This window comes from Notolepis coatsorum (assembly GCF_963971535.1).
Source record: "Notolepis coatsorum genome assembly, chromosome: 11".
Lineage (NCBI taxonomy): Eukaryota > Metazoa > Chordata > Actinopteri > Aulopiformes > Paralepididae > Notolepis > Notolepis coatsorum.
In genome coordinates this window covers 69732450-69752846 of record NC_140175.1, presented here as the reverse complement: position 1 = coordinate 69752846, position 20397 = coordinate 69732450, and the positions used below count along the sequence as shown (strand labels likewise).

Here is a 20397-nt window from a genome sequence, read left to right as displayed (position 1 = left end):
TGAATTTCATAATTTTTTCTTGTAATTATTTCTGTCCAGCAATGCATACAACACATAATTACCATGCGTTTAAATCAACCATTGTTTGGAACCTAGGTCTCTTCGATCGAATACTATGAACATTTGATCTTAGATGTCTGTCCATTGTTATAAATCTGGTGCAAAAAAATCTTTACAGCTCCTGATGTGTGCATATTTGAAAGAAGTATGAAATGTGCATGTAAAAATACTAACTCAAAGAAAACTCAAGTGCCCGGGGCCCTTAGGGTCTTTATAACAATGAAAAATGTTTTACTTCCTCTATTATACACCCTTTTCACAGCATTTTGATGTCATAGCACAGCTGTAACTAATAACATTAATTATGGTTCCGTTCCAATTAAGTGTGCCAGAGCCATTCCAGTGAGCCAGCGTGCACAATGCCAGGGCTACTGGCAACTGGCACACCTAAATGGAACTGAACCATAATTAATGTTGAATGAATGAATGAACACTTTATTTAACAGATTGCAGAATGGGTATAATACAGTACGGCTCAATGTTATAGGCCTTGTCCTATAGAAGGTAGTGTTCAGTCTAGTTCTAGTGATCACTCTTTAGTTAGAAGGTAGTGTTCAGTCTAGTTCTAGTGTTCACTCTTTAGTTAGAAGGTAGTGTTCAGTCTAGATCTAGTGTTCACTCTTTAGTTAGAAGATAGTATTCAGTCTAGATCTAGTGTTCACTCTTTAGTTAGAAGGTAGTGTTCAGTCTAGTTCTAGTGTTCACTCTTTAGTTAGAACTAGAAGGTAGTGTTCAGTCTAGTTCTAGTGTTCACTCTTTAGTTAGAAGGTAGTGTTCAGTCTAGATCTAGTGATCACTCTTTAGTTAGAAGGTAGTGTTCAGTCTAGATCTAGTGTTCACTCTTTAGTTAGAAGGTAGTGTTCAGTCTAGATCTAGTGTTCACTCTTTAGTTAGAAGGTAGTGTTCAGTCTAGATCTAGTGTTCACTCTTTAGTTAGAAGGTAGTGTTCAGTCTAGTTCTAGTGTTCACTAGTTAGAAGGTAGTGTTCAGCCTAGTTCTAGTGTTCACTCTAGTTAGAAGGTAGTATTCAGTCTAGATCTAGTGATCACTCTTTAGTTAGAAGGTAGTGTTCAGTCTAGTTCTAGTGTTCACTCTTTAGTTAGAAGGTAGTGTTCAGTCTAGTTCTAGTGTTCACTCTTTAGTTAGAAGGTAGTGTTCAGTCTAGTTCTAGTGTTCACTAGTTAGAAGGTAGTGTTCAGTCTAGTTCTAGTGTTCACTCTTTAGTTAGAAGGTAGTGTTCAGTCTAGTTCTAGTGTTCACTCTTTAGTTAGAAGGTAGTGTTCAGTCTAGTTCTAGTGTTCACTAGTTAGAAGGTAGTGTTCAGTCTAGTTCTAGTGTTCACTCTTTAGTTAGAAGGTAGTGTTCAGTCTAGTTCTAGTGTTCACTCTTTAGTTAGAAGGTAGAGAATGTTCAGTCTAGTTCAAATGATTACTCATTAATCCTTTGTTTCGTAGCCCCAATCTGTGGGCATTTTGAGGCACACATTCTCTTAGATTCAGATAATAGTCAGCAGACTTTAGACCTTAATCTGGTTAGAAGGTAGAGAGAGAGTCCATTCTATCTAAGTACTGCAGGTACAATTAATATACTTTATTCACAGCGGTTGCCAAAGAGAAGTCAAGCGAAAGAACAGTTATGATTATGTAATTTATTCCAACGGCCTCAGATGACAGTTGGAGATCCCTGGCTAAAGGCTTTGGTATGAGGGAGTTATTGTCGTGAGAAAGTGTAAGAACCTCTATTCTAGCAGCAGGCACAAGCAGAGGTAGACAATGGGGCTCACTCCCATGTCCCTCACTCCTATATCCCACACTCCCATATCCCTCACTCCCATATCCCTCACTCCTATATCCCTCACTCCTATATCCCACACTCCCATATCCCTCACTCCCATATCCCTCACTCCTATATCCCTCACTCCTATATCCCTCACTCTCATATCCCTCACTCTTATATCCCTCACTCCCATATCCCTCACTCCTATATCCCTCACTCTCATATCCCTCACTCCTATGTACCTCACTCCTATCTCCCTTTGCAAATCACCATCCTTGGATATGTGTGCTTGATGAATTTAGTCCACAATCATCTTTAAAACAGAGCAGAATATCCATGAAAAATGTGACACCCTGTTAAAAATGAACTAAGATAAGATGGATCTTCTTCCTGAGGAGACTCGGGTCCTTCAATGTTTGCAATAGATTGCTGCAGTCATTCTACCAGTCTGTAGTGGCCAGCGTCCTCTTCTATGCTGGGGGGGCTACATCAACTCGAGGGACACCCAACAAACTGAACAGATTGTGTGAAGGCCGTACTAAGAACATTAACATGGATATTAGCACTAATTAGGGGCAGCTTTATGGAACACTCTCATGGTCAACTCACACCAACAATGTGGTTGCCAAAATGAGCAGAGGTATTTCAATTATCAGAAGGTGTAGGTATTTTCTAGCCGATCTGATATTGAAGCAAGTGATACAGTCATTAGTTCTTTCTCACCTTGACTACTGTCCAGCTGTCTGGTCTAATGCCTCAAGACAAGAGCTCAATAAGATCCAGCTCACTCAGAACAGAGCGGCCCGTCTGGCCCTGAACTGCTCAATGAGAAACAGTGTGGAGGGGATGCATACCAAGCTGTTGTGGTTGAAGGTGGAAGACAGACTGGATTGCAGCCTGATCTTGTTCATGAGGAATATATATATCTCAAGAGAACCTATCTGTTTGTATTCACAGCTAACATGTACACATGATCGACATAAGTATAATACTAGGCATGCCTGTAGGGAAACGTTCACACTGCTACTACCAAAAACCAATGCAGCAAAGAAAACTGTGTTATATAGAGCCATGTCATATTGGAATAAACTGCCAGTACATCTTACTCAGATAACCAGTAAGATAAGTTTTAAAAATAATTTGAAAAGAGCATTGAGAGAAAAAAAAATTAGTTTACATTAAAGAAAAACACAGATACTGTAGTTTACACTGTAAAGATATGACTGTCTGAGAGTTTAATCCCTTTTATTGTATTTTCTGTGATCTGATACTCTGTTTGTGTACTGTAATGCTATTTGGAAATATTTTTATATGTAGGAATATTGGAATATATTTTTAAATGTATGCTACTATAATGTTATGTATGTATGTACTGTTTTTGTTGTGTGTGGACCCCAGGAAGACTAGTTGTTGCTGCGGTGATGACTAATGGGGATCCGTAATAAAGATAAAGATAAAGCTGGAACTGTATAATAATAATAATACATTTTATTTATAAAGCGCTTTTCAGGAACCCAAAGACGCTGACAATGGGCAAAACAAATGAACAAATAAACAAAGAACCACAGGGAAAAGCAACAGTATGAAGACGCAGGACATACAACCACGGGTAACAAGTAACAGATGGAGAGTCCAGTAAGGGAACAGTCAGGGAAGTAAGGAAACCGAGGGGAGGGGGGGGCAGGAGAGGGAGAGAAAGTAGGGAAGGGGAAAAGGAGGTGGTAGGTTGGAGGAGGGTGGTTATTGGTAGGGAAGGTTGTATGCTTGGGAGAACAGGTAGGTTTTGAGTCAGGATTTAAAGGTGGAGAGTGAGGGAGAGTCTCGGACAGTCTGAGGGAGGGTGTTCCAAAGTCTGGGTGCAGCTCGTGAAAAAGCCCGGTCACCAAAACGTTTAAGTTTGGATGACGGGACAGTGAGGGAAACAGTGGAAGAGGACCGGAGGGAACGGGTGGGGCGGTAGGGGAGAAGGAGGTCAGTCAGGTGGGGGGTGGGGGGGGGGGGGCAGTCTATGGAGGGCTTTGAAGGTGAGGAGTAGTGTTTTGAAGTTGATGCGTATAATTGGACTAATCAGGGAGAGGCAGCAGGCTCTATTTTTGTGTGGCATTGGCTGCTGTGTTTTTGTGCCTGCCCCTCTCCTCTCCTTCTGCTGTCCCTATGAGCATAGGAAGATGATGACATCATGGGCCTAAACTTGGGAGATAAAACCAGGAAGGAGATATGGAATGGCAGACTGGTTCCGACTAGGAAGTCTCCCGCTATACGGACATCTCCCCTCTTGGTTCTGCAGCCTCTACAACATCAATCCAGCTTTCTCCACCAACTTAACCACTACATAGGAGACACCAGTGTGATGCCTTGGCTTGGGAATCACCTCTACTGCACCCCCCCCCCCCCCCAACCTGGTGTCAGCAGGTTTTTATTTTCCATTCCCACACCAGTTGTCTCCCCCATTATTTGTGCCTTTTCTCCCCCATCACCTGTGTGGTTTTATTGACAATGTATGTGTGTTAGGCAGCCTAGTTTTAGCCTTCTCCTCTGTGTGTTCCCTTGTTTCCCCCTTGTTAGCATAAGGTGGACTACACAAGGCACGTTAGTCAGGACAGTTTAGGGGAGCCCTTCTGGCTAGACGGTAGTCTCCGTAGCCCCAGGCAGCGTTATTGTCCTGTATTGCATGCCTTTGTCTGTAAAATTACAGAATAAGCTAACGTGTTAGCGTGCTGTGTATAATAGCTAGTAAGTGTCACCCTTAATACATTTATTCATGTCTATCATTCTCATGTATTGTAATCTTCTCTGTTCAGTGGCAACTACCAACAGCTATTTCTGACGGGAAAGCCAGGCAGCTGTTGGTAGGAATCACAGGCAGGATTTGGCTGAACTAGACTGATGTGCTGTTTACTGTATTAAAGCAGGCCATTGCCCATGTGTAGAAATGCACTGATTTGACCCTCAGTCCGTCCTTCACAACTGAATCACAGGTGACAAAACTGTAACCCTATCCTCGCTATTTTAGCTTGTTTCCTTGTGTAGTCGTATTGCATGCTGCTGAATTTGAAGAAAGCCAGGCCCCAAAGAGTATAAATTGTCAATGTAAGGGAGGAGCAGGACACACTTTCTCTGCGAGGCTCATGAGCTAAGTAACTGACTTGTGTCCACTCCACAGCTGTGATGTGTATTCTGTAATATTGTTTTATTCACTCTGTAATAAATCTTTGAACCTAAAACCTTCTCCTTACCGTCTCTTCAAGGTCAAATTAACTGAACCCGACATAAGTATCTATATAGAATGTTCTACCTCAATGTTTTTTTCTTCCTGCTCTAAACATTGCACCATTACTTGTCTATAACCCAGGCAGCCAACCTAGCTTAGCACCAGGTTTTGCCACGCAGGATGCGTGAATATTAAAGGCAACCAACTTGTGTTCAGCTTTTCGTTCAGCGTTTCTCTGATTGGCCACACGGCCACGTGACCGCCCATAGTTCCCTCACACTACCGTTGCCTGTCCACCAGAGGGCTCCAGAGACCTCCTACTCAGTGGGAGATTGGCTGTCCTGCCAAATAGAACATTGCCTTTAATTAATGTATCAATGAAGTGTTATTCCTGTTTTCAATCAGTTGTATCTGTGTGCTCTGTTGGGAACCCACTACAAACCATCCATGTGTGACATTGTCATTCACAACACTGACTCAGTGACAATGACAACCTCAGTCAGTCATTATGTGTAGTCTCATAGATTCAGGAAAAGAAAAGAGGGAATGATGATCACCCCTGTCCTTCAGATATCTGTCCTCCTGTGTCTAACAGCACCCAGGGAAGCAGAACATGCAACACATCCAGCAGCCGGGCCTGCAGCAGGGGCTGTAGCGGTGGAAGCGAGGCTCAGCCAGTCCCCCGTGAGCCCAGGTGGATCCCGGAGGTTGTTCGATCACGCCCTGCTTCCCCAGCCACGGCTTGTCGTCCTGGGGGAAGCCTCCGTCCATCCCCGCCAGCCCTCCGAGGCGCGGGGAGCTACGGGGATGAGAGGGTTCCAGTTCGGCTTTGACACCCAGGAAAGCCGCCAGGTCCAGGTCTAGGGCGCTGGCGCCCCCTCTGGGCAGGGGGGTGTTCTGACGACACTGGGGGCAGGGGATCCACATCTGCTGGGGGGTCAGAAGGAGAGGAAGGAGGGTCTTTGAAATGGTATCACATGTCACCAAATATACTTGATTGGTAACTTCATCAGGCCAACTTGTTCATGAGGTCTGCAACACGTTTACTGAACTCTATTCTATTCTATCCTATTTAATTCTATTATGTCCTGTTTGTCACGTTTTAGACTCGGATACGTGAAAGTTGTAATAAGATATTTAAAGATAAAATAGATTAAACACTTTTGACGGTATTTATTATAAAAAGTGAATAAAGGTATAAAAAGTGAATAAGCAAGGTACAATTGAAATCTAGTTGGTACAACCGGCCGGTCGTGTAGAAAAGAAAGACAGTCAAGTCAGTGTCCCGTCAGTCCAGTCAGTGAAGCAGTGTCCAGTCGAAGTCAAAGCAGAGAAGTCCCCTCCTTTCAAGTTTCAAGTTTCAAGTTTCTTTAATAGTTGTCATACAGAAGTACAGAATACTTTTATACAAAATGCTTCTTACTGTTGCGCTCCAGAGACTGTGCAAGACAAGATAAGTATGAAATAAAATAACATAGTAAAATTAGAAGTAAAAAAATGAGGTCACAGTGTTCAGTTTAGACATATGTACAATGTTCGATGCAGAATAGACGTAGTTACCATACAATATACAATACTGTGCAGTGTACTAATATACAATACTATATAGTGCAAGGCAGAAATGGAGAAATGGGACGAGGTGCAATTTAGGTACAATTCACAGTAGGTGTACGAGTTGTAGTGCAAATCCTTTATCAATAAATATAAAGTGTAAGTGTGTTTGTGTGATCTAAAGTGTGGAGAGTGGGTGCTGCAGTGTGTTGTTTGTTTGAGTGAGTGTGTGCGTGTGGGTGTGTGTGCTGTGTGCATTTGATGGTTGTTGCATAGTGATTATTGTTCGTTTAGCAGCCTGATGGCCTGGGGATAGAAGCTTCTTCTGAGTCTTTCTGTGCTCGCCTTAAGACTCCGGTATCGCTTGCCTGACCGCAGCAGTTCAAAGAGGCAGTTGTTCGGGTGGCTCGAGTCCTTAATAATTCTCTTAGCCTTCCCCTTGCACCGCTTGTTGTAAATGTTCTGGAGGGTGGGAAGCCCCCCTCCAATTGTGCGTTCGGCTGAACGTGTCACTCTTTGTAGTCTGCTACGGTCTTGTGCAATGCTATTCCCAAACCAGGAGGTGATGTTGCCGGTCAGGATGCTCTCTATTGTACATGAGTAGAAGTTCCTAAGGATCTTCTGACTGACTTGGAACTTCCTTAGGCGCCTGAGGAAGTAGAGGCGTTGTCGTGCCTTCTTCACAACACTGTCAATGTGTGTGGTCCATGTCAAGTCCTCGGATATGTGGGCTCCGAGGTACTTGAAACTGTTCACTCTCTCAACCGGTGCCCCGTCGATGCTGAGGGGGCTGTAGTCCTTGACCCCCGACCTCCTGAAGTCCACAATCATCTCTTTTGTTTTGCTGACGTTCAGGGAGAGGCAGTTCTCCTGACACCACTGTGACAGGTTCTCTACCTCTTCCAGGTAGGCCCTTTCGTCGTTGGCAGAGATCAGGCCCACCACTACTGTGTCATCAGCAAATTTGATGATGGTGTTGTTGTTCCGCTGTGCTACGCAGTCATGTGTGTACAGGGAGTAGAGGAGGGGGCTCAGAACACAGCCCTGGGGGGCCCCTATGTTGAGCGTGATGGATGAGGAGGTGCAGTTGCCGGCTCTTACCACCTGGGGTCTGCCCGTCAGGAAGTCCAAGACCCACTGGCAGAGGTCATAGTTCAAGCCCAGGTCCCTGAGCTTGGCTATGAGTTTGGAGGGGACTATGGTATTGAATGCTGAGCTGTAGTCGATGAACAGCATTCTCACATAGTTCCCCTGCCTCTTGTCCAGGTGTGATGCTGCTGTGTGCAGCACATGGGCTATGGCGTCCTCCGTGGACCTGTTGGGGCGATATGCAAATTGCAGAGGGTCCAGGTTGATGGGGAGGGAGGAACAGATGTAGCCCTTCACTAGCTTCTCAAAGCACTTCATGGCTATGGAGGTGAGGGCTACAGGGCGGTAGTCGTTGAGGCAAGCGGGCGTAGATTTTTTGGGTACAGGGATGATGGTGGACTTCTTCAGACAGGTGGGGATGCCAGCCTGTTCCAAGGACAGGTTGAAGATGTCAGTGAATACCGGGGCCAGTTGGTCGGCACAGACTTTTAGGACGCGGCCGGGGATGCCGTCCGGTCCTGCTGCCTTCCTGATATTCACTTTTTTAAAGATCCGTCTCACCTCATGCTCTGTTACCCTGAACACTGAGTCTCCATCAGCAGACCCCCCCCCCCCCCCCCCCATTGCCGTGGTTTGTAGGCTGGTGTTGTTATTCACAGCCTCAAACCTCGCATAGAAGGAATTGAGATCATTTGCTAAGGAGATGTCACTGTTCAGTTTGAGGGGGGTGCCTTTGTAGTCTGTCATTGTTCTGAGGCCCTGCCACATGCCTCTAGAGTCAGCCTGTTCAAACTGAAGTTCAACTTTATCCCTGTAACGCCGTTTTGCCTCTATTACTGCTCTCCTGACGTTGTATCTTGCCATCTTGTGTTCTTCCATGTTGCCTGTCACCAGCCCGGTGTTGTATGCTGATGTGCGCACTTTCAGAGCCTCACGGACGGATTTGTCTACCCAGGGCTTTTGATTTGGGTAGATTTTAATTTTGGTGGAGGGGATTGTTTCTTCTACCAGAGTACAGACATAGTCAATCACCGTTTCGGTGTATTCGTTAATATTGGCTGTGTTATCACGGAATACACTCCAGTCTGTGCATCCAAGTGCAGCTTGGAGTGACTCCTCTGACGTCACGGCCCAACGCTTAACCTCTCGCGAGACCACCGGCGTTCGCTTGAGACTTTGTTTGTACTTTGTACTTTGTACCTTCCCTGTGAGGGTGTTTTTTATTAGCTGCCCCAATAGTCCAGTGTGTATGTGGTCTCTGTCCTGCATGCATGTCGTGTGTCTTGTGTATTGGTCAGCCTGTATGTCTGCCGTGCATGAGTGAGTGGTACGCACATTTACGTGCACATATGTGTGTGTGTCTGTCTGTCTTTATCGATAAAGATTGATGGAGAGTGTGGTATTTGACCAGTACCTGACCGGGATTTTTATAATCCTTTGGGCGGTCGTATATTAGTGATTTGTGGCATTTTGTGACAATGAGTTGAATTATTTGATCCGGGCTAATCTGGTGAGATCTCTCACCAAAGGTTCTAATGGACTTAAGTGGATTCACTGATTGTGATCTGGTCTGGAAGTTTGCCAGATGCGGCAATGTCCAGCGTGAAGTCAATGTGTGTGTGTGTGTGTGTGTGTGTGTGTGTGTGTGTGTGTGTGTGTGTGTGTGTGTGTGTGTGTGTGTGTGTGTGTGTGCGTGTGTGTGTGTGTGTGTGTGTGTGTGTGTGTGTGTGTGTGTGTGTGTGTGTGCGTGTGTGTGTGTGTGTGTGTGGAGTGAGAGAGCGAGAGTGAGGGGGGAAGGGATGTGCTTGTGTGTCTCTGGAACTCTTGCTCTGGCAGTGTTGTGTAATTTAGAATTGTCTATTGTCTTAATTCAGTATTATTTATCATGTTCAGTTTTTCTCTACTTGATCCAGTCATGCATTGCTCTTGATCTGCCAATTTTGTGCTCATTTTATGCCTGTTTCTTTACTGATGTGATTGTGAAGCACTTTGAGCAGCAATTCTTGTATGAAAGGTGCTATACAAATAAAGTTTATTATTATGATCCAATATGGTCTTAGCTCTCTATTTTCTATTCTATTCAATTTTCTTCTATTCTACTCCACCCACCTGGTCGTTGAGGATGGTGTCCAGCCGTCGCAGGCAGGCTTGGCAGAAGGTGTGCCCACAGTAGAGCCTGCGAGGCAGGCGGTCCGTCAGGTTGAAGCTGCAGAAGCAGATGATACAGTCCAGTTTACGACTGTCCCTGGAGGGCCGGCACGCAGAGTCCTCCGTGACGGGCACACTGCCCCTGGGGGGCCGGCATGCAGAGTCCTCCGTGACGGGCACACTGCCCCTGGGGGGCCGGCACGCAGAGTCCTCCGTGACGGGCACACTGGATAACGGCTGGGCGACCGGAGGCTCGGCTGCACCCCCTGCTGCAGAGGCCGGGGATGGCAGGTGGCCAGGGTAGGAGGGGAGGTAGTTGGGGAGGTCTTCGGGGAGGTCTTGACAGAGGTGTTGAGGAGGTTCAGGGAGGTACTCCTCCTCTTCCTCTGTCATCCTCCTGGTAGACAGACAGATTAAACACACATCAGAGATATTATTAAATTTATTTTACATTTTGCCCCCCCCCCCCTCTCCCTTTCTGTCCAATATGTCACAAGGCCAAGGGACGGAGATACTAGAGGGCTAGAGTCAATTGACCTATCTCAAGCCCCGCCCTCTTTTCTTGATCCTCCAATAACAACTTCTCTGGGCTTGAGAAATTGAGTCTTGAGGTCAATTCACTTTCAAAATCAAATCAATTAAAATGTTTGGATATGACAACTTTTTCATATATCTCTTCAAGGATGAGTGACACGCAGGGACCAGTGCTGATGCTGTGTGAGGAGGAGCCATAACTAACAGACCCTGCAACCCACTTGGGGTCCTGACCCCATAGGTGTAAAGGACGGGTACATTTTTTTAACATCGTCTGGCATGATGTTGAGTTGAGTGCTACAAGCCATCATTTCACTGATGGCTTTAGTATTGACAGACTCTCGCCAGGAGGATGTGTACCTGGCCCATGAAACTCATTTATAACTTTAGATACGATGTACGCTTTACAACCGTTTTTTCAGTAGAACATAGTTTATGAAGACGCATCTGATTATACTGTGAGCTGTGTGTGTGTGTGTGTGTGTGTGTGTGTGTGTGTGTGTGTGTGTGTGTGTGTGTGTGTGTGTGTGTGTGTGTGTGTGTGTGAATGAATGAATGAATCAATGAAAACTTTATTTAACAGATTGCAGAATGGGTACAATACAGTACGGCTCAATACACACAATTGTTAAGGGGATGCAGACCAGAGGAATACGTTTGTCTTGTTTACATCAGGGTCCCACATTTTCAATTCATATCGACATTTATGACATACACAACATACATGACATTTATGGCATAGGGACATACAGGTATTTAGTACTGATACATTTGTGACATAAACGGTATTCAAATATACAGTACTGTTACCCATAGATCCTGACAGAGTATATACATATGATGGGGAGGGGACTGTACATTAGGAGGGGGTGGGTGGGTGGGTGGGAGAGAGATATACATACGGCGGGGAGGAGACTGTACATTAGGAGGGGGTGGGTGGGTGGGTGGGAGAGAGATATACATACGGCGGGGAGAGAATATATACATGCGGTGGGGAGGAGACTGTCTATTAGGAGGTGGTGGGGGGTTTGGGCATTTACGAGGTCAATTTACGAGGCCGTGTGTGTGTGTGTGTGTGTGTGACGTGTGTGTGTGTGTGTGTGTGTGTGTGTGTGTGTGTGTGTGTGTGTGTGTGTGTGTGTGTGTGTGTGTGTGTGTGTGTGTGTGTGTGAGTGAGAGAGTGAATGCATGCACGTACACATTAGCAGCTATTGCAGACTCATGCTTGTTTAAGGCTAAAACACTTGCCCCATTGGATTGGATTAGAGCCTGGTGAGAGAATGCAGCACAGTGCCAAGTTTCTCAACACTAAAGCAGTGAGATGATGGTAGTACTAGTCAACATTATGCCAGACAATGTAGGTGAACATTCATGCAAAATATGTGTGTTGTTGTTTGAATGACAGTCTTACCTTGACATGGCATGTTATCTTTGTCTAATTGGTTGTTTGTATGATAATAATACCTTGATGTAACATTGATAGGTGTGTGAGTGTAAGCAGAGCCAGAAACAGAGCCAGAGCTATCTGTTTACTAGTAGAACTGTGTCGCTATCTGGGCCAGATATTATCAGCAGGTTCAACTCAGTGCTCGGTTTCTCAAAACCAATCTATTAAACAGGATTATACAGAATAATTTTGGGGTAATACAGTAGGTACTCAAGCGAGAAAAAGGGGTCCACTCTCACATCTTCAATTATGGGCAGGGCGTTGCCTCATTAGGGTACCTCGATTTTTATGGATATCTGGCCCTGTTGATATTCTCCCCATGGCAGCATGGTTTGTTAGAGAGACTGTCCAGTAACCAGAAGGTCATGTGTTTGATCCTCAGCTGGAGTCAATGTGTCAACAAGGCACTGAACCCCTTATCTGCTCCAGGCGTATCATAATATAGATGACTGAACCCCTTATCTGCTCCAGGCGTATCATAATATAGATGACTGAACCCCTTATCTGCTCCAGGCGTATCATAATATAGATGACTGAACCCTTTATCTGCTCCAGGCGTATCATAATATAGATGACTGAACCCTTTATCTGCTCCAGGCGTATCATAATATAGATGACTGAACCCCTTATCTGCTCCAGGCGTATCATAATATAGATGACTGAACCCCTTATCTGCTCCAGGCGTATCATAATATAGATGACTGAACCCTTTATCTGCTCCAGGCGTATCATAATATAGATGACTGAACCCTTTATCTGCTCCAGGCGTATCATAATATAGATGACTGAACCCTTTATCTGCTCCAGGCGTATCATAATATAGATGACTGAACCCTTTATCTGCTCCAGGCGTATCATAATATAGATGACTGAACCCTTTATCTGCTCCAGGCGTATCATAATATAACCCCTTATCTGCTCCAGTCGTATCGTGCCTGAACACTGCTGGTAATAAGCATTAGCATACTTCATGTGTGTCTAAGAGGGATGTTGGAAGGAATACACCATTGTTATGTGTAATACAATGAATAGTGCTCTGTTCTGAGTGAAAATATGTCAATATATATATATATATATATATATATATATATATATATATATATATATATATATATATATATATATATATATATATATATATATATCTTATGAATTAATATATAATAATTATTATTATTATAAAAAAATATATTAAAAAAAGCTTGTTTAATTTATCTTATCCACTCTTGCTATGCACTCCAAGTGAAGCACTTGAGTTTGGGCAGGAGGGGTGGGGGGGGAACACTGTACAAGCAAAACTGTACATTGGAATATTGACAACCATACTTGGTCATTTACTGTACATTGGAGGGGGTTGGGTTAGGACATTTACATGGGCCAGTTTCGAATTGCACTTTGAGAGTGTTTTTGAAACAATATCACTTATCGTTGACTGCCAGCTGAGAGGTAGGAGCTGGAAAACCTAATGGTTCCATAAGAAGTTTATAAAAATCCCACGGAAAATGTATGTTTTACAAAGGTTTTTGTAATGTGTGTAGGCCTACCAGTACAAATTCGGCATGATTATCCAAAATGGCCATCCATTCCCATTCATTCAGAGGCTCTCGTCAAAACAATGGACTTCTTCGTCTTCCTGTGTCACCTTCCCCCACTCTGAGTGCCCGTCTGGGATCCCTTTCGGATCAGAGACTCCTTGGCTACAACGGTGGTCAATCCTTTTCACCATCAGCTGTGACTGGTCAGTTCAGGGCCGTGCACAACCGGACGTGGTCACTCGTCTGAACGGCTTGTCAAATGACAAAACATCACCGGTAACTCGAGAATGGAATCCCGCAATAGGTTGAATGTGTGGTGACTATCGAAAGGCAGCAAATAAAATGTTCCAACCATGTATTGGTTGATCGGTGAAAACGCAGCCCGGAGCCGACAGACGAGGGCAATGTGTCGCGACGAGCGTGCGAGTGCGTGATGGCCCGTATTTAAGCCTCCTCTTAAGATATGAACCATACCTGAGCCTGCTGTTAAGATATGAACCATACCTGAGCCTGCTGTTAAGATATGAACCATACCTGAGCCTGCTGTTAAGATATGAACTCTACCCGAGCCTGCTGTTGAGATATGAACCACACCTGAGCCTGCTGTTAAGATATGAACCATACATACCTGAGCCTGCTGTTAAGATATGAACCATACATACCTGAGCCTGCTGTTAAGATATGAACCATACCTGAGCCTGCTCTTAAGATATGAACCATACATACCTGAGCCTGCTGTTAAGATATGAACCATACCTGAGCCTGCTCTTAAGATATGAACCATACATACCTGAGCCTGCTGTTAAGATATGAATTAAGATATTATATGAAATGGCACCAAGCTGATCTTAGTCTACCAGGTACTTTTATTCCATTTAATTGTCCATGTTGCCAGGTTGAAAGCAATTATTCTATTGTATTTAGTTTTATATAACCAGTCAAGTCAATTCCAAACAAATGCTTATTTGCACTGATAGGAGCCCAACAATAGGAAACATATAAAAATAAAATAAAACGGAATAAGATAAAGATGAAAATAAAAATGGATCAAACGACAAATACCAGTGAAATACAAGGACATGATATACTGTAGGCTGAAAGCAGAAAAGGCTACAAACAGCAGACTAATAAATAGTAATAATTGATGTAATGGTCTGTGGCTTCATGTCAGAGCTAACAAGGGGTGACGGTGTATCTTGTGACTGAGGGCTTTGCTGCTAGCTGCCATAGAAACCTTACCTGCAGCCAGGGGCCGCCATGGTAACTCTATACCTATAGCTATTGCTGCTCTAACAAAGACAGCCAACAGTATTATGTAACATAAACATTAAGACTGAATATATAGGTTACTCAACTAAATCCATAGGGCAAGCTACAGTACCATGTGTTTTCACCATGAATGAATGAATGAATGGATGGATGGCTCTATCTATCTATCTATCTATCTATCTATCTATCTATCTATCTATCTATCTATCTATCTATCTATCTATCTATCTATCTATCTATCTATCTATCTATCTATCTATCTATCTATCTATCTATCTATCTATCTATCTATCTATCTATCTATCTATCTACCAATTATCTATCTATCTATCTATCTATCTATCTATCTATCTATCTATCTATCTATCTATCTATCTATCTATCTATCTATCTATCTATCTATCTATCTATCTATCTATCTATCTATCTATCTATCTATCTATCTATACAGTATATCTATATATATATATACAGTATATCTATATATATACAGTATATATAGGTAAATTAGGAACAAGTTATTATTTACATACCACCTAGCCAACAATGAAAGTAATCTTCAGCAACCCGAACCAGCCTGATGGAAACAGGGGGACCCTGATGGAAACAAGACAAACGTCTTTCTCAGGTCTGCATCCCCTTAACAATTGTATGTATTGAGCCGTACTGTATTGTACCCATTCTGCAATCTGTTAAATAAAGTTTTCATTCATTCATTCATTCATTCATTCATTCATTCATTCATTCATTCCTACCTCGTGGTTTGTTATCCAAAGTTAGAAGTGTGTGTTTGTCCCGGGGACAGGGGTTGTGGTTTCTGTCTCCACAGCCACAGCCATCACTGCAGATATTGTACTGATCCAGTTCTGATCCGAGAATGGTCCAGGCCAGTCCACCTCAGTCTGGTCCAACTGAGAGCAAGGACCCTGCAGCTCTATAGAACTACTGGAGACTTCACTTGTCTAGTCTCTGCTTGTACGACATGTTAGATATAAAGAGAGACAGAGCGAGAGAACTGGACAAAATCAGAGAGAGGAAGGAGCGAGAAGGATGTTGGTATGTTCTTAAATTCCCCGACATGTCCAGAGAGCTGGTTCAATGACAGAAGGACAATAGCTCCACTCCTCTCTGCTAACTCGATCTTCACCCTTTTTCCACTACTACTGCCATAATGCTCTCCCACTAACCTCCCTCTACTCCCCTTTCTCCTCCTCCTCTTCCTCCTCTCTCCTGCTCTCTACTGCTCTCCTCCTCCCCAGTGTTTAATATTTCAGATTGGTTGCCTCTTTGAACCCTGTCAATGGAGAAGAGAGAGAGAGAGAGAGAATGAGAGAGAGAATGAGAGAGAGAGGGGTTTATAGTCCTTGTTACTCCTACAATAGTAACAAGCCGTAACCCATTCAACCTGCCAGTGTACCATTAAAAGCGAATCGTTGATGATAGTAACTAGCTTGCTTCACCCACTGACCAGTTGCCACAGTGTGGCGGGGGAGTCTTCACCCGCTGACCAGTTGCCACAGTGTGGCGGGGGAGTCTTCACCCGCTGACCAGTTGCCACAGTGGGGGGGGGGAGTCTTCACCCGCTGACCAGTTGCCACAGTGGGGGGGGGGAGTCTTCACCCACTGACCAGTTGCCACAGTGGCGGGGGAGTCTTCACCCGCTGACCAGTTGCCACAGTGGCGGGGGAGTCTTCACCCGCTGACCAGTTGCCACAGTGGGGGGGGAGTCTTCACCCGCTGACCAGTTGCCACAGTGGGGGGGGGGAGTCTTCACCCGCTGACCAGTTGCCACAGTGGGGGGGGAGTCTTCACCCGCTGACCAGTTGCCACAGTGGGGGGGGAGTCTTCACCCGCTGACCAGTTGCCACAGTGGGGGGGGAGTCTTCACCCGCTGACCAGTTGCCACAGTGGCGGGGGAGTCTTCACCCGCTGACCAGTTGCCACAGTGGGGGGGGAGTCTTCACCCGCTGACCAGTTGCCACAGTGGCGGGGGAGTCTTCACCCGCTGACCAGTTGCCACAGTGGGGGGGGAGTCTTCACCCGCTGACCAGTTGCCACAGTGGGGGGGGAGTCTTCACCCGCTGACCAGTTGCCACAGTGGGGGGGGGGGTCTTCACCCGCTGACCAGTTGCCACAGTGGGGGGGGAGTCTTCACCCACTGACCAGTTGCCACAGTGGGGGGGGGAGTCTTCACCCGCTGACCAGTTGCCACAGTGGCGGGGGAGTCTTCACCCACTGGCCAGTTGCCACAGTGTGGCGGGGGAGTCTTCACCCACTGACCCGTTGCCACAGTGTGGCGGGGGAGTCAAAAAGTCAGCCTCCTGCTGTTCGGATGCTGAACCAATAACCTGCATCAGCCACAGTCAAAATGTATCAGCATTTGGCTGGTGACTGATGGAAATTTTCCACCCTTCTAACTAGCCCCCATCTTACCAGATTACAGTGTGAAAGCTAACCTCCAATATGCAGTTAGTCTTTATAAAGCTGAGCAGCTGAAATCTGATCTGGTCTCACGTTCCTGTTAGAGGGAACAACCGATCAGCTTACTGCTGCTAGATAAGATACAAAGACAGCTAGCAACATGATACTGTACCACCCAGCCTACCACTCTTTACCCTAACCCTCTACAACCCTTAACCCTATACCACCCTAACCTAACCCTCTACAACCCTTAACCCTATACCACCCTAACCTAACCCTTACAACCCGTAACCTTACCACCCTAACCTAACCCTTACAACCCGTAACCTTACCACCCTAATCTAACCCTTACAACCCGTAACCTTACCACCCTAACCTAACCCTTACAACCCGTAACCTTACCACCCTAATCTAACCCTTACAACCCGTAACCTTACCACCCTAACCTAACCCTTACAACCTGTAACCTTACCACCCTAACCTAACCCTTACAACTCTTAACCATAGCCTTACCACCCTAACCTAACTCTCTATAACCCTTAACCCTATCCTTACCACCATAACCTAACCCTTAACCCTAGCAATACCACCCTAACCTAACCCTCTACACCCCTTAACCATAGCGTTACCACCCTTAACCTTAACCCTACAACCCTTAACCCTAGCCTTACCAACCCTCTACAACCCTTAACCCTTGCCTTACCAACCCTCTACAACCATAGCGTTACCACCTTTTTTTTATCCACTTTTTCTCCTCTTTTTCTATTTTTCTCCCATCCCAATTTCACTGTGCCAATTCTTCCCCTCCCCTGTCTTGAACTTTGCTCGCATATGCCCCCCACTGGTCGGTTGTAGGGAGGATAGAAGCCTTGCATCACGTGTCCCCTCCGATACACGAGGAGGCAGCCTGTCACATCTTTTCACCTGCCAGCGTGGACTCTCATTGGCGAGGTGTAACGTGTGGGAGACTCACACTACCCTTGCCATTTCCTGTCTCTGCTGTGCAGGCGTCCCCAACCGACCTGTAGGAGTCGCTGTCCACAACGTCCAGATTACCACCCATCGACTTCCACCCCCTAACTCTGCCAATTGAGTTAGTATGACGACCGTCCCAAGCCGGAGGCAACGCCGACAGCCGGATTCGAAACCGGTGTCTCTTGCGTTGGTGACGAGCGCAATGTCTGCTGCGCCACCCAGCCGCCCTATGGTGGTGTAATTGTATACTCAAAATGCAAATTCCATACTCAAGTGTTGGTAACAAAATAAATTCCTAAGCAGTTTGAAATGTTGGCCTTACAAGTTGAAGTATCTAAGGGATGCAATGTTACTGTTGTTGGTTGCTATAGGCCCCCATCTGCAGCTAAGGACACCGTGGCCTCTCTATCTGATATTATCTCCAAATTACCTGATAATGAGCTGGTTCTCTGTGGTGATCTGAATTGGGACTGGTTGTCACCAGCATCTGATGCATGTAAAGCTTTTTGTGATTCAATGAATCTCACAGTTAATTGATTCCCCAACTCACCCCAATCCAAAGTGTCCAGAAAAATAGACTCTTATTGATTTATTCATTACAAATAATCCTCACATAAGTACACCTCGGTAGGCATATTTGCAAAATATGTGAGTGACCATTATGTTATTGCTGCTGTTAGGGATACTAAAACACCGTTATTGCTGCTGTTAGGGATACTAAAACACCATTATGTTATTGCTGCTGTTAGGGAAACTAAAACACTAAAACACCAAAGGCTAAGCCTCGTTACATCACAAAATGTGATACAAAGCACTTTAGTGAACAGGGTTTCAGGCAAGATTTGTACCTTATTGACTGGAGCAGGGTCTCCTTAACCCTTCGCCGTCGGTTGTGTGATAGTAAAGGGTTAACCTTCTGTCGTGTGGCAGTGAAAGGGTTAACCTGCTGTCGTGTGGCAGTGAAAGGGTTAACCCTCTGTGTATTGTCGCAGTGAAAGGGTTAACAGTTTTGGTAGTGCGGCAGTGAAAGGGTTAATACGTGATGTTGAATTGGCTTGGTCTTTCCGTTTAGACATGTTTATGCCAATTATAGATAAACATGCCCCTTTCAGGAAGTATAGGGTCAAGGGCAGGGATAGCCCCTGGTTCTCTGAAGAATTATCTAATTTAATTTTTGAAATAAATAACTTCTGGGCGAAAGCAAGGAAAACTAATTCTGATTCACTCTGGGCCATTTTTAGATGTTTAAAAAATAAATGTACTAGTTTAGTTAAGAATGCCAAGTCTAGCTTTTACCTTAACCTCACCTCAGAACATTTTAATAACCCTCTGAAGTTTTGGCATACAATTAAATCTTTGTCTCCAATGAAACTCTTCTGGTCTCCCCCCTTGCGTCATATCAGATTCATCCACTGTGTATGACAGACAGAGTTGAGAATTGAGATGCTCAATTCTTTTAACAAGCATTTTTCTTGTTCTGGCTTTCTTTTTGACAATGTCACAAACTCTTCATATAGTGAGTTTAATTTTCAGCCCTTCTCTGTTGCTGAAGTGCGTAAAGCCCTTATGTCCCTGGATCCTAAAAAAACAGCAGGGCCAGATAATCTGGATTCATTTTATTTAAAATTTATGATTTTTAAAAGGTGGTGAACCATCGAGCCTTAACAATTATAGGCCAATTTCAAATCTGTCTCCCTTAGCCAAGATACTGTAAAGTCTTGAAAGATTGAAATAGAATAGAGCTAAGAACAACAAAAACAAAAGAAAAAGGGAAACGAGCGCTAGTATGAAAATAGGATAAAGGCTAAATGTCAAGGCTTGGAGCTAAAAATATCAGAGTCATATTCCGTTTGCACACGAGTATGTATTCCGTTCGGATCCATTTGAAGTATGGGGGCGACATAGAGAGGATCGCATCATCTTGGCCATCACCACGAGACATCCACCACCTTGGCCATCACCACGAGACATGGTCCGTGTACGTTTTGATAGTTCGTTTTTCGTTTCAAAAGGAAAAACGAAAAAACGAAAAAAAACGGAAATACGAGGTGTTTCCTATTTCCGTTTGAAACCAAACTCGAAAAAACGGGGGAAAACTGAAATACGGACCTGTTTTTCGTATTTTGGTATCAGAATCAAATGAAAAAAACGAGTCAATAATGGGCCGTCGGAATTTTCATGAACGCCGTGTCGTGATTGGCTGTTCGGATGCCAATTTAAAATGCTCTACGTAGGGATGACGTCAAGCATTTTAAATTAATAGGCATCCGAACAGCCAATGAACGAGGTTACGTCAGGTACGCAGCCATCCTCACGTGATCGAATATGACGCGAATTTAGGGGCGTGGCTTTGCGATGTGTCATATAAAAGTGTCAACGTT

The 20397-nt window shown here is 44.7% G+C and overlaps 1 protein-coding gene across 1 annotated transcript; it reads right to left on the bottom strand.

Annotated features, from left to right (window-relative positions):
- Positions 1-5635: 5635 nt before the first annotated feature.
- On the bottom strand, positions 5636-14610 carry rnf224 (ring finger protein 224; the record flags this gene model as incomplete). The annotated part of the gene is made up of 3 exons (XM_084324953.1): positions 5636-5977; positions 9797-10232; positions 14591-14610. 3 exons carry the CDS (start codon positions 14608-14610, stop codon positions 5636-5638), a joined length of 798 nt encoding a protein of 265 aa, XP_084181079.1.
- Positions 14611-20397: the final 5787 nt, after the last annotated feature.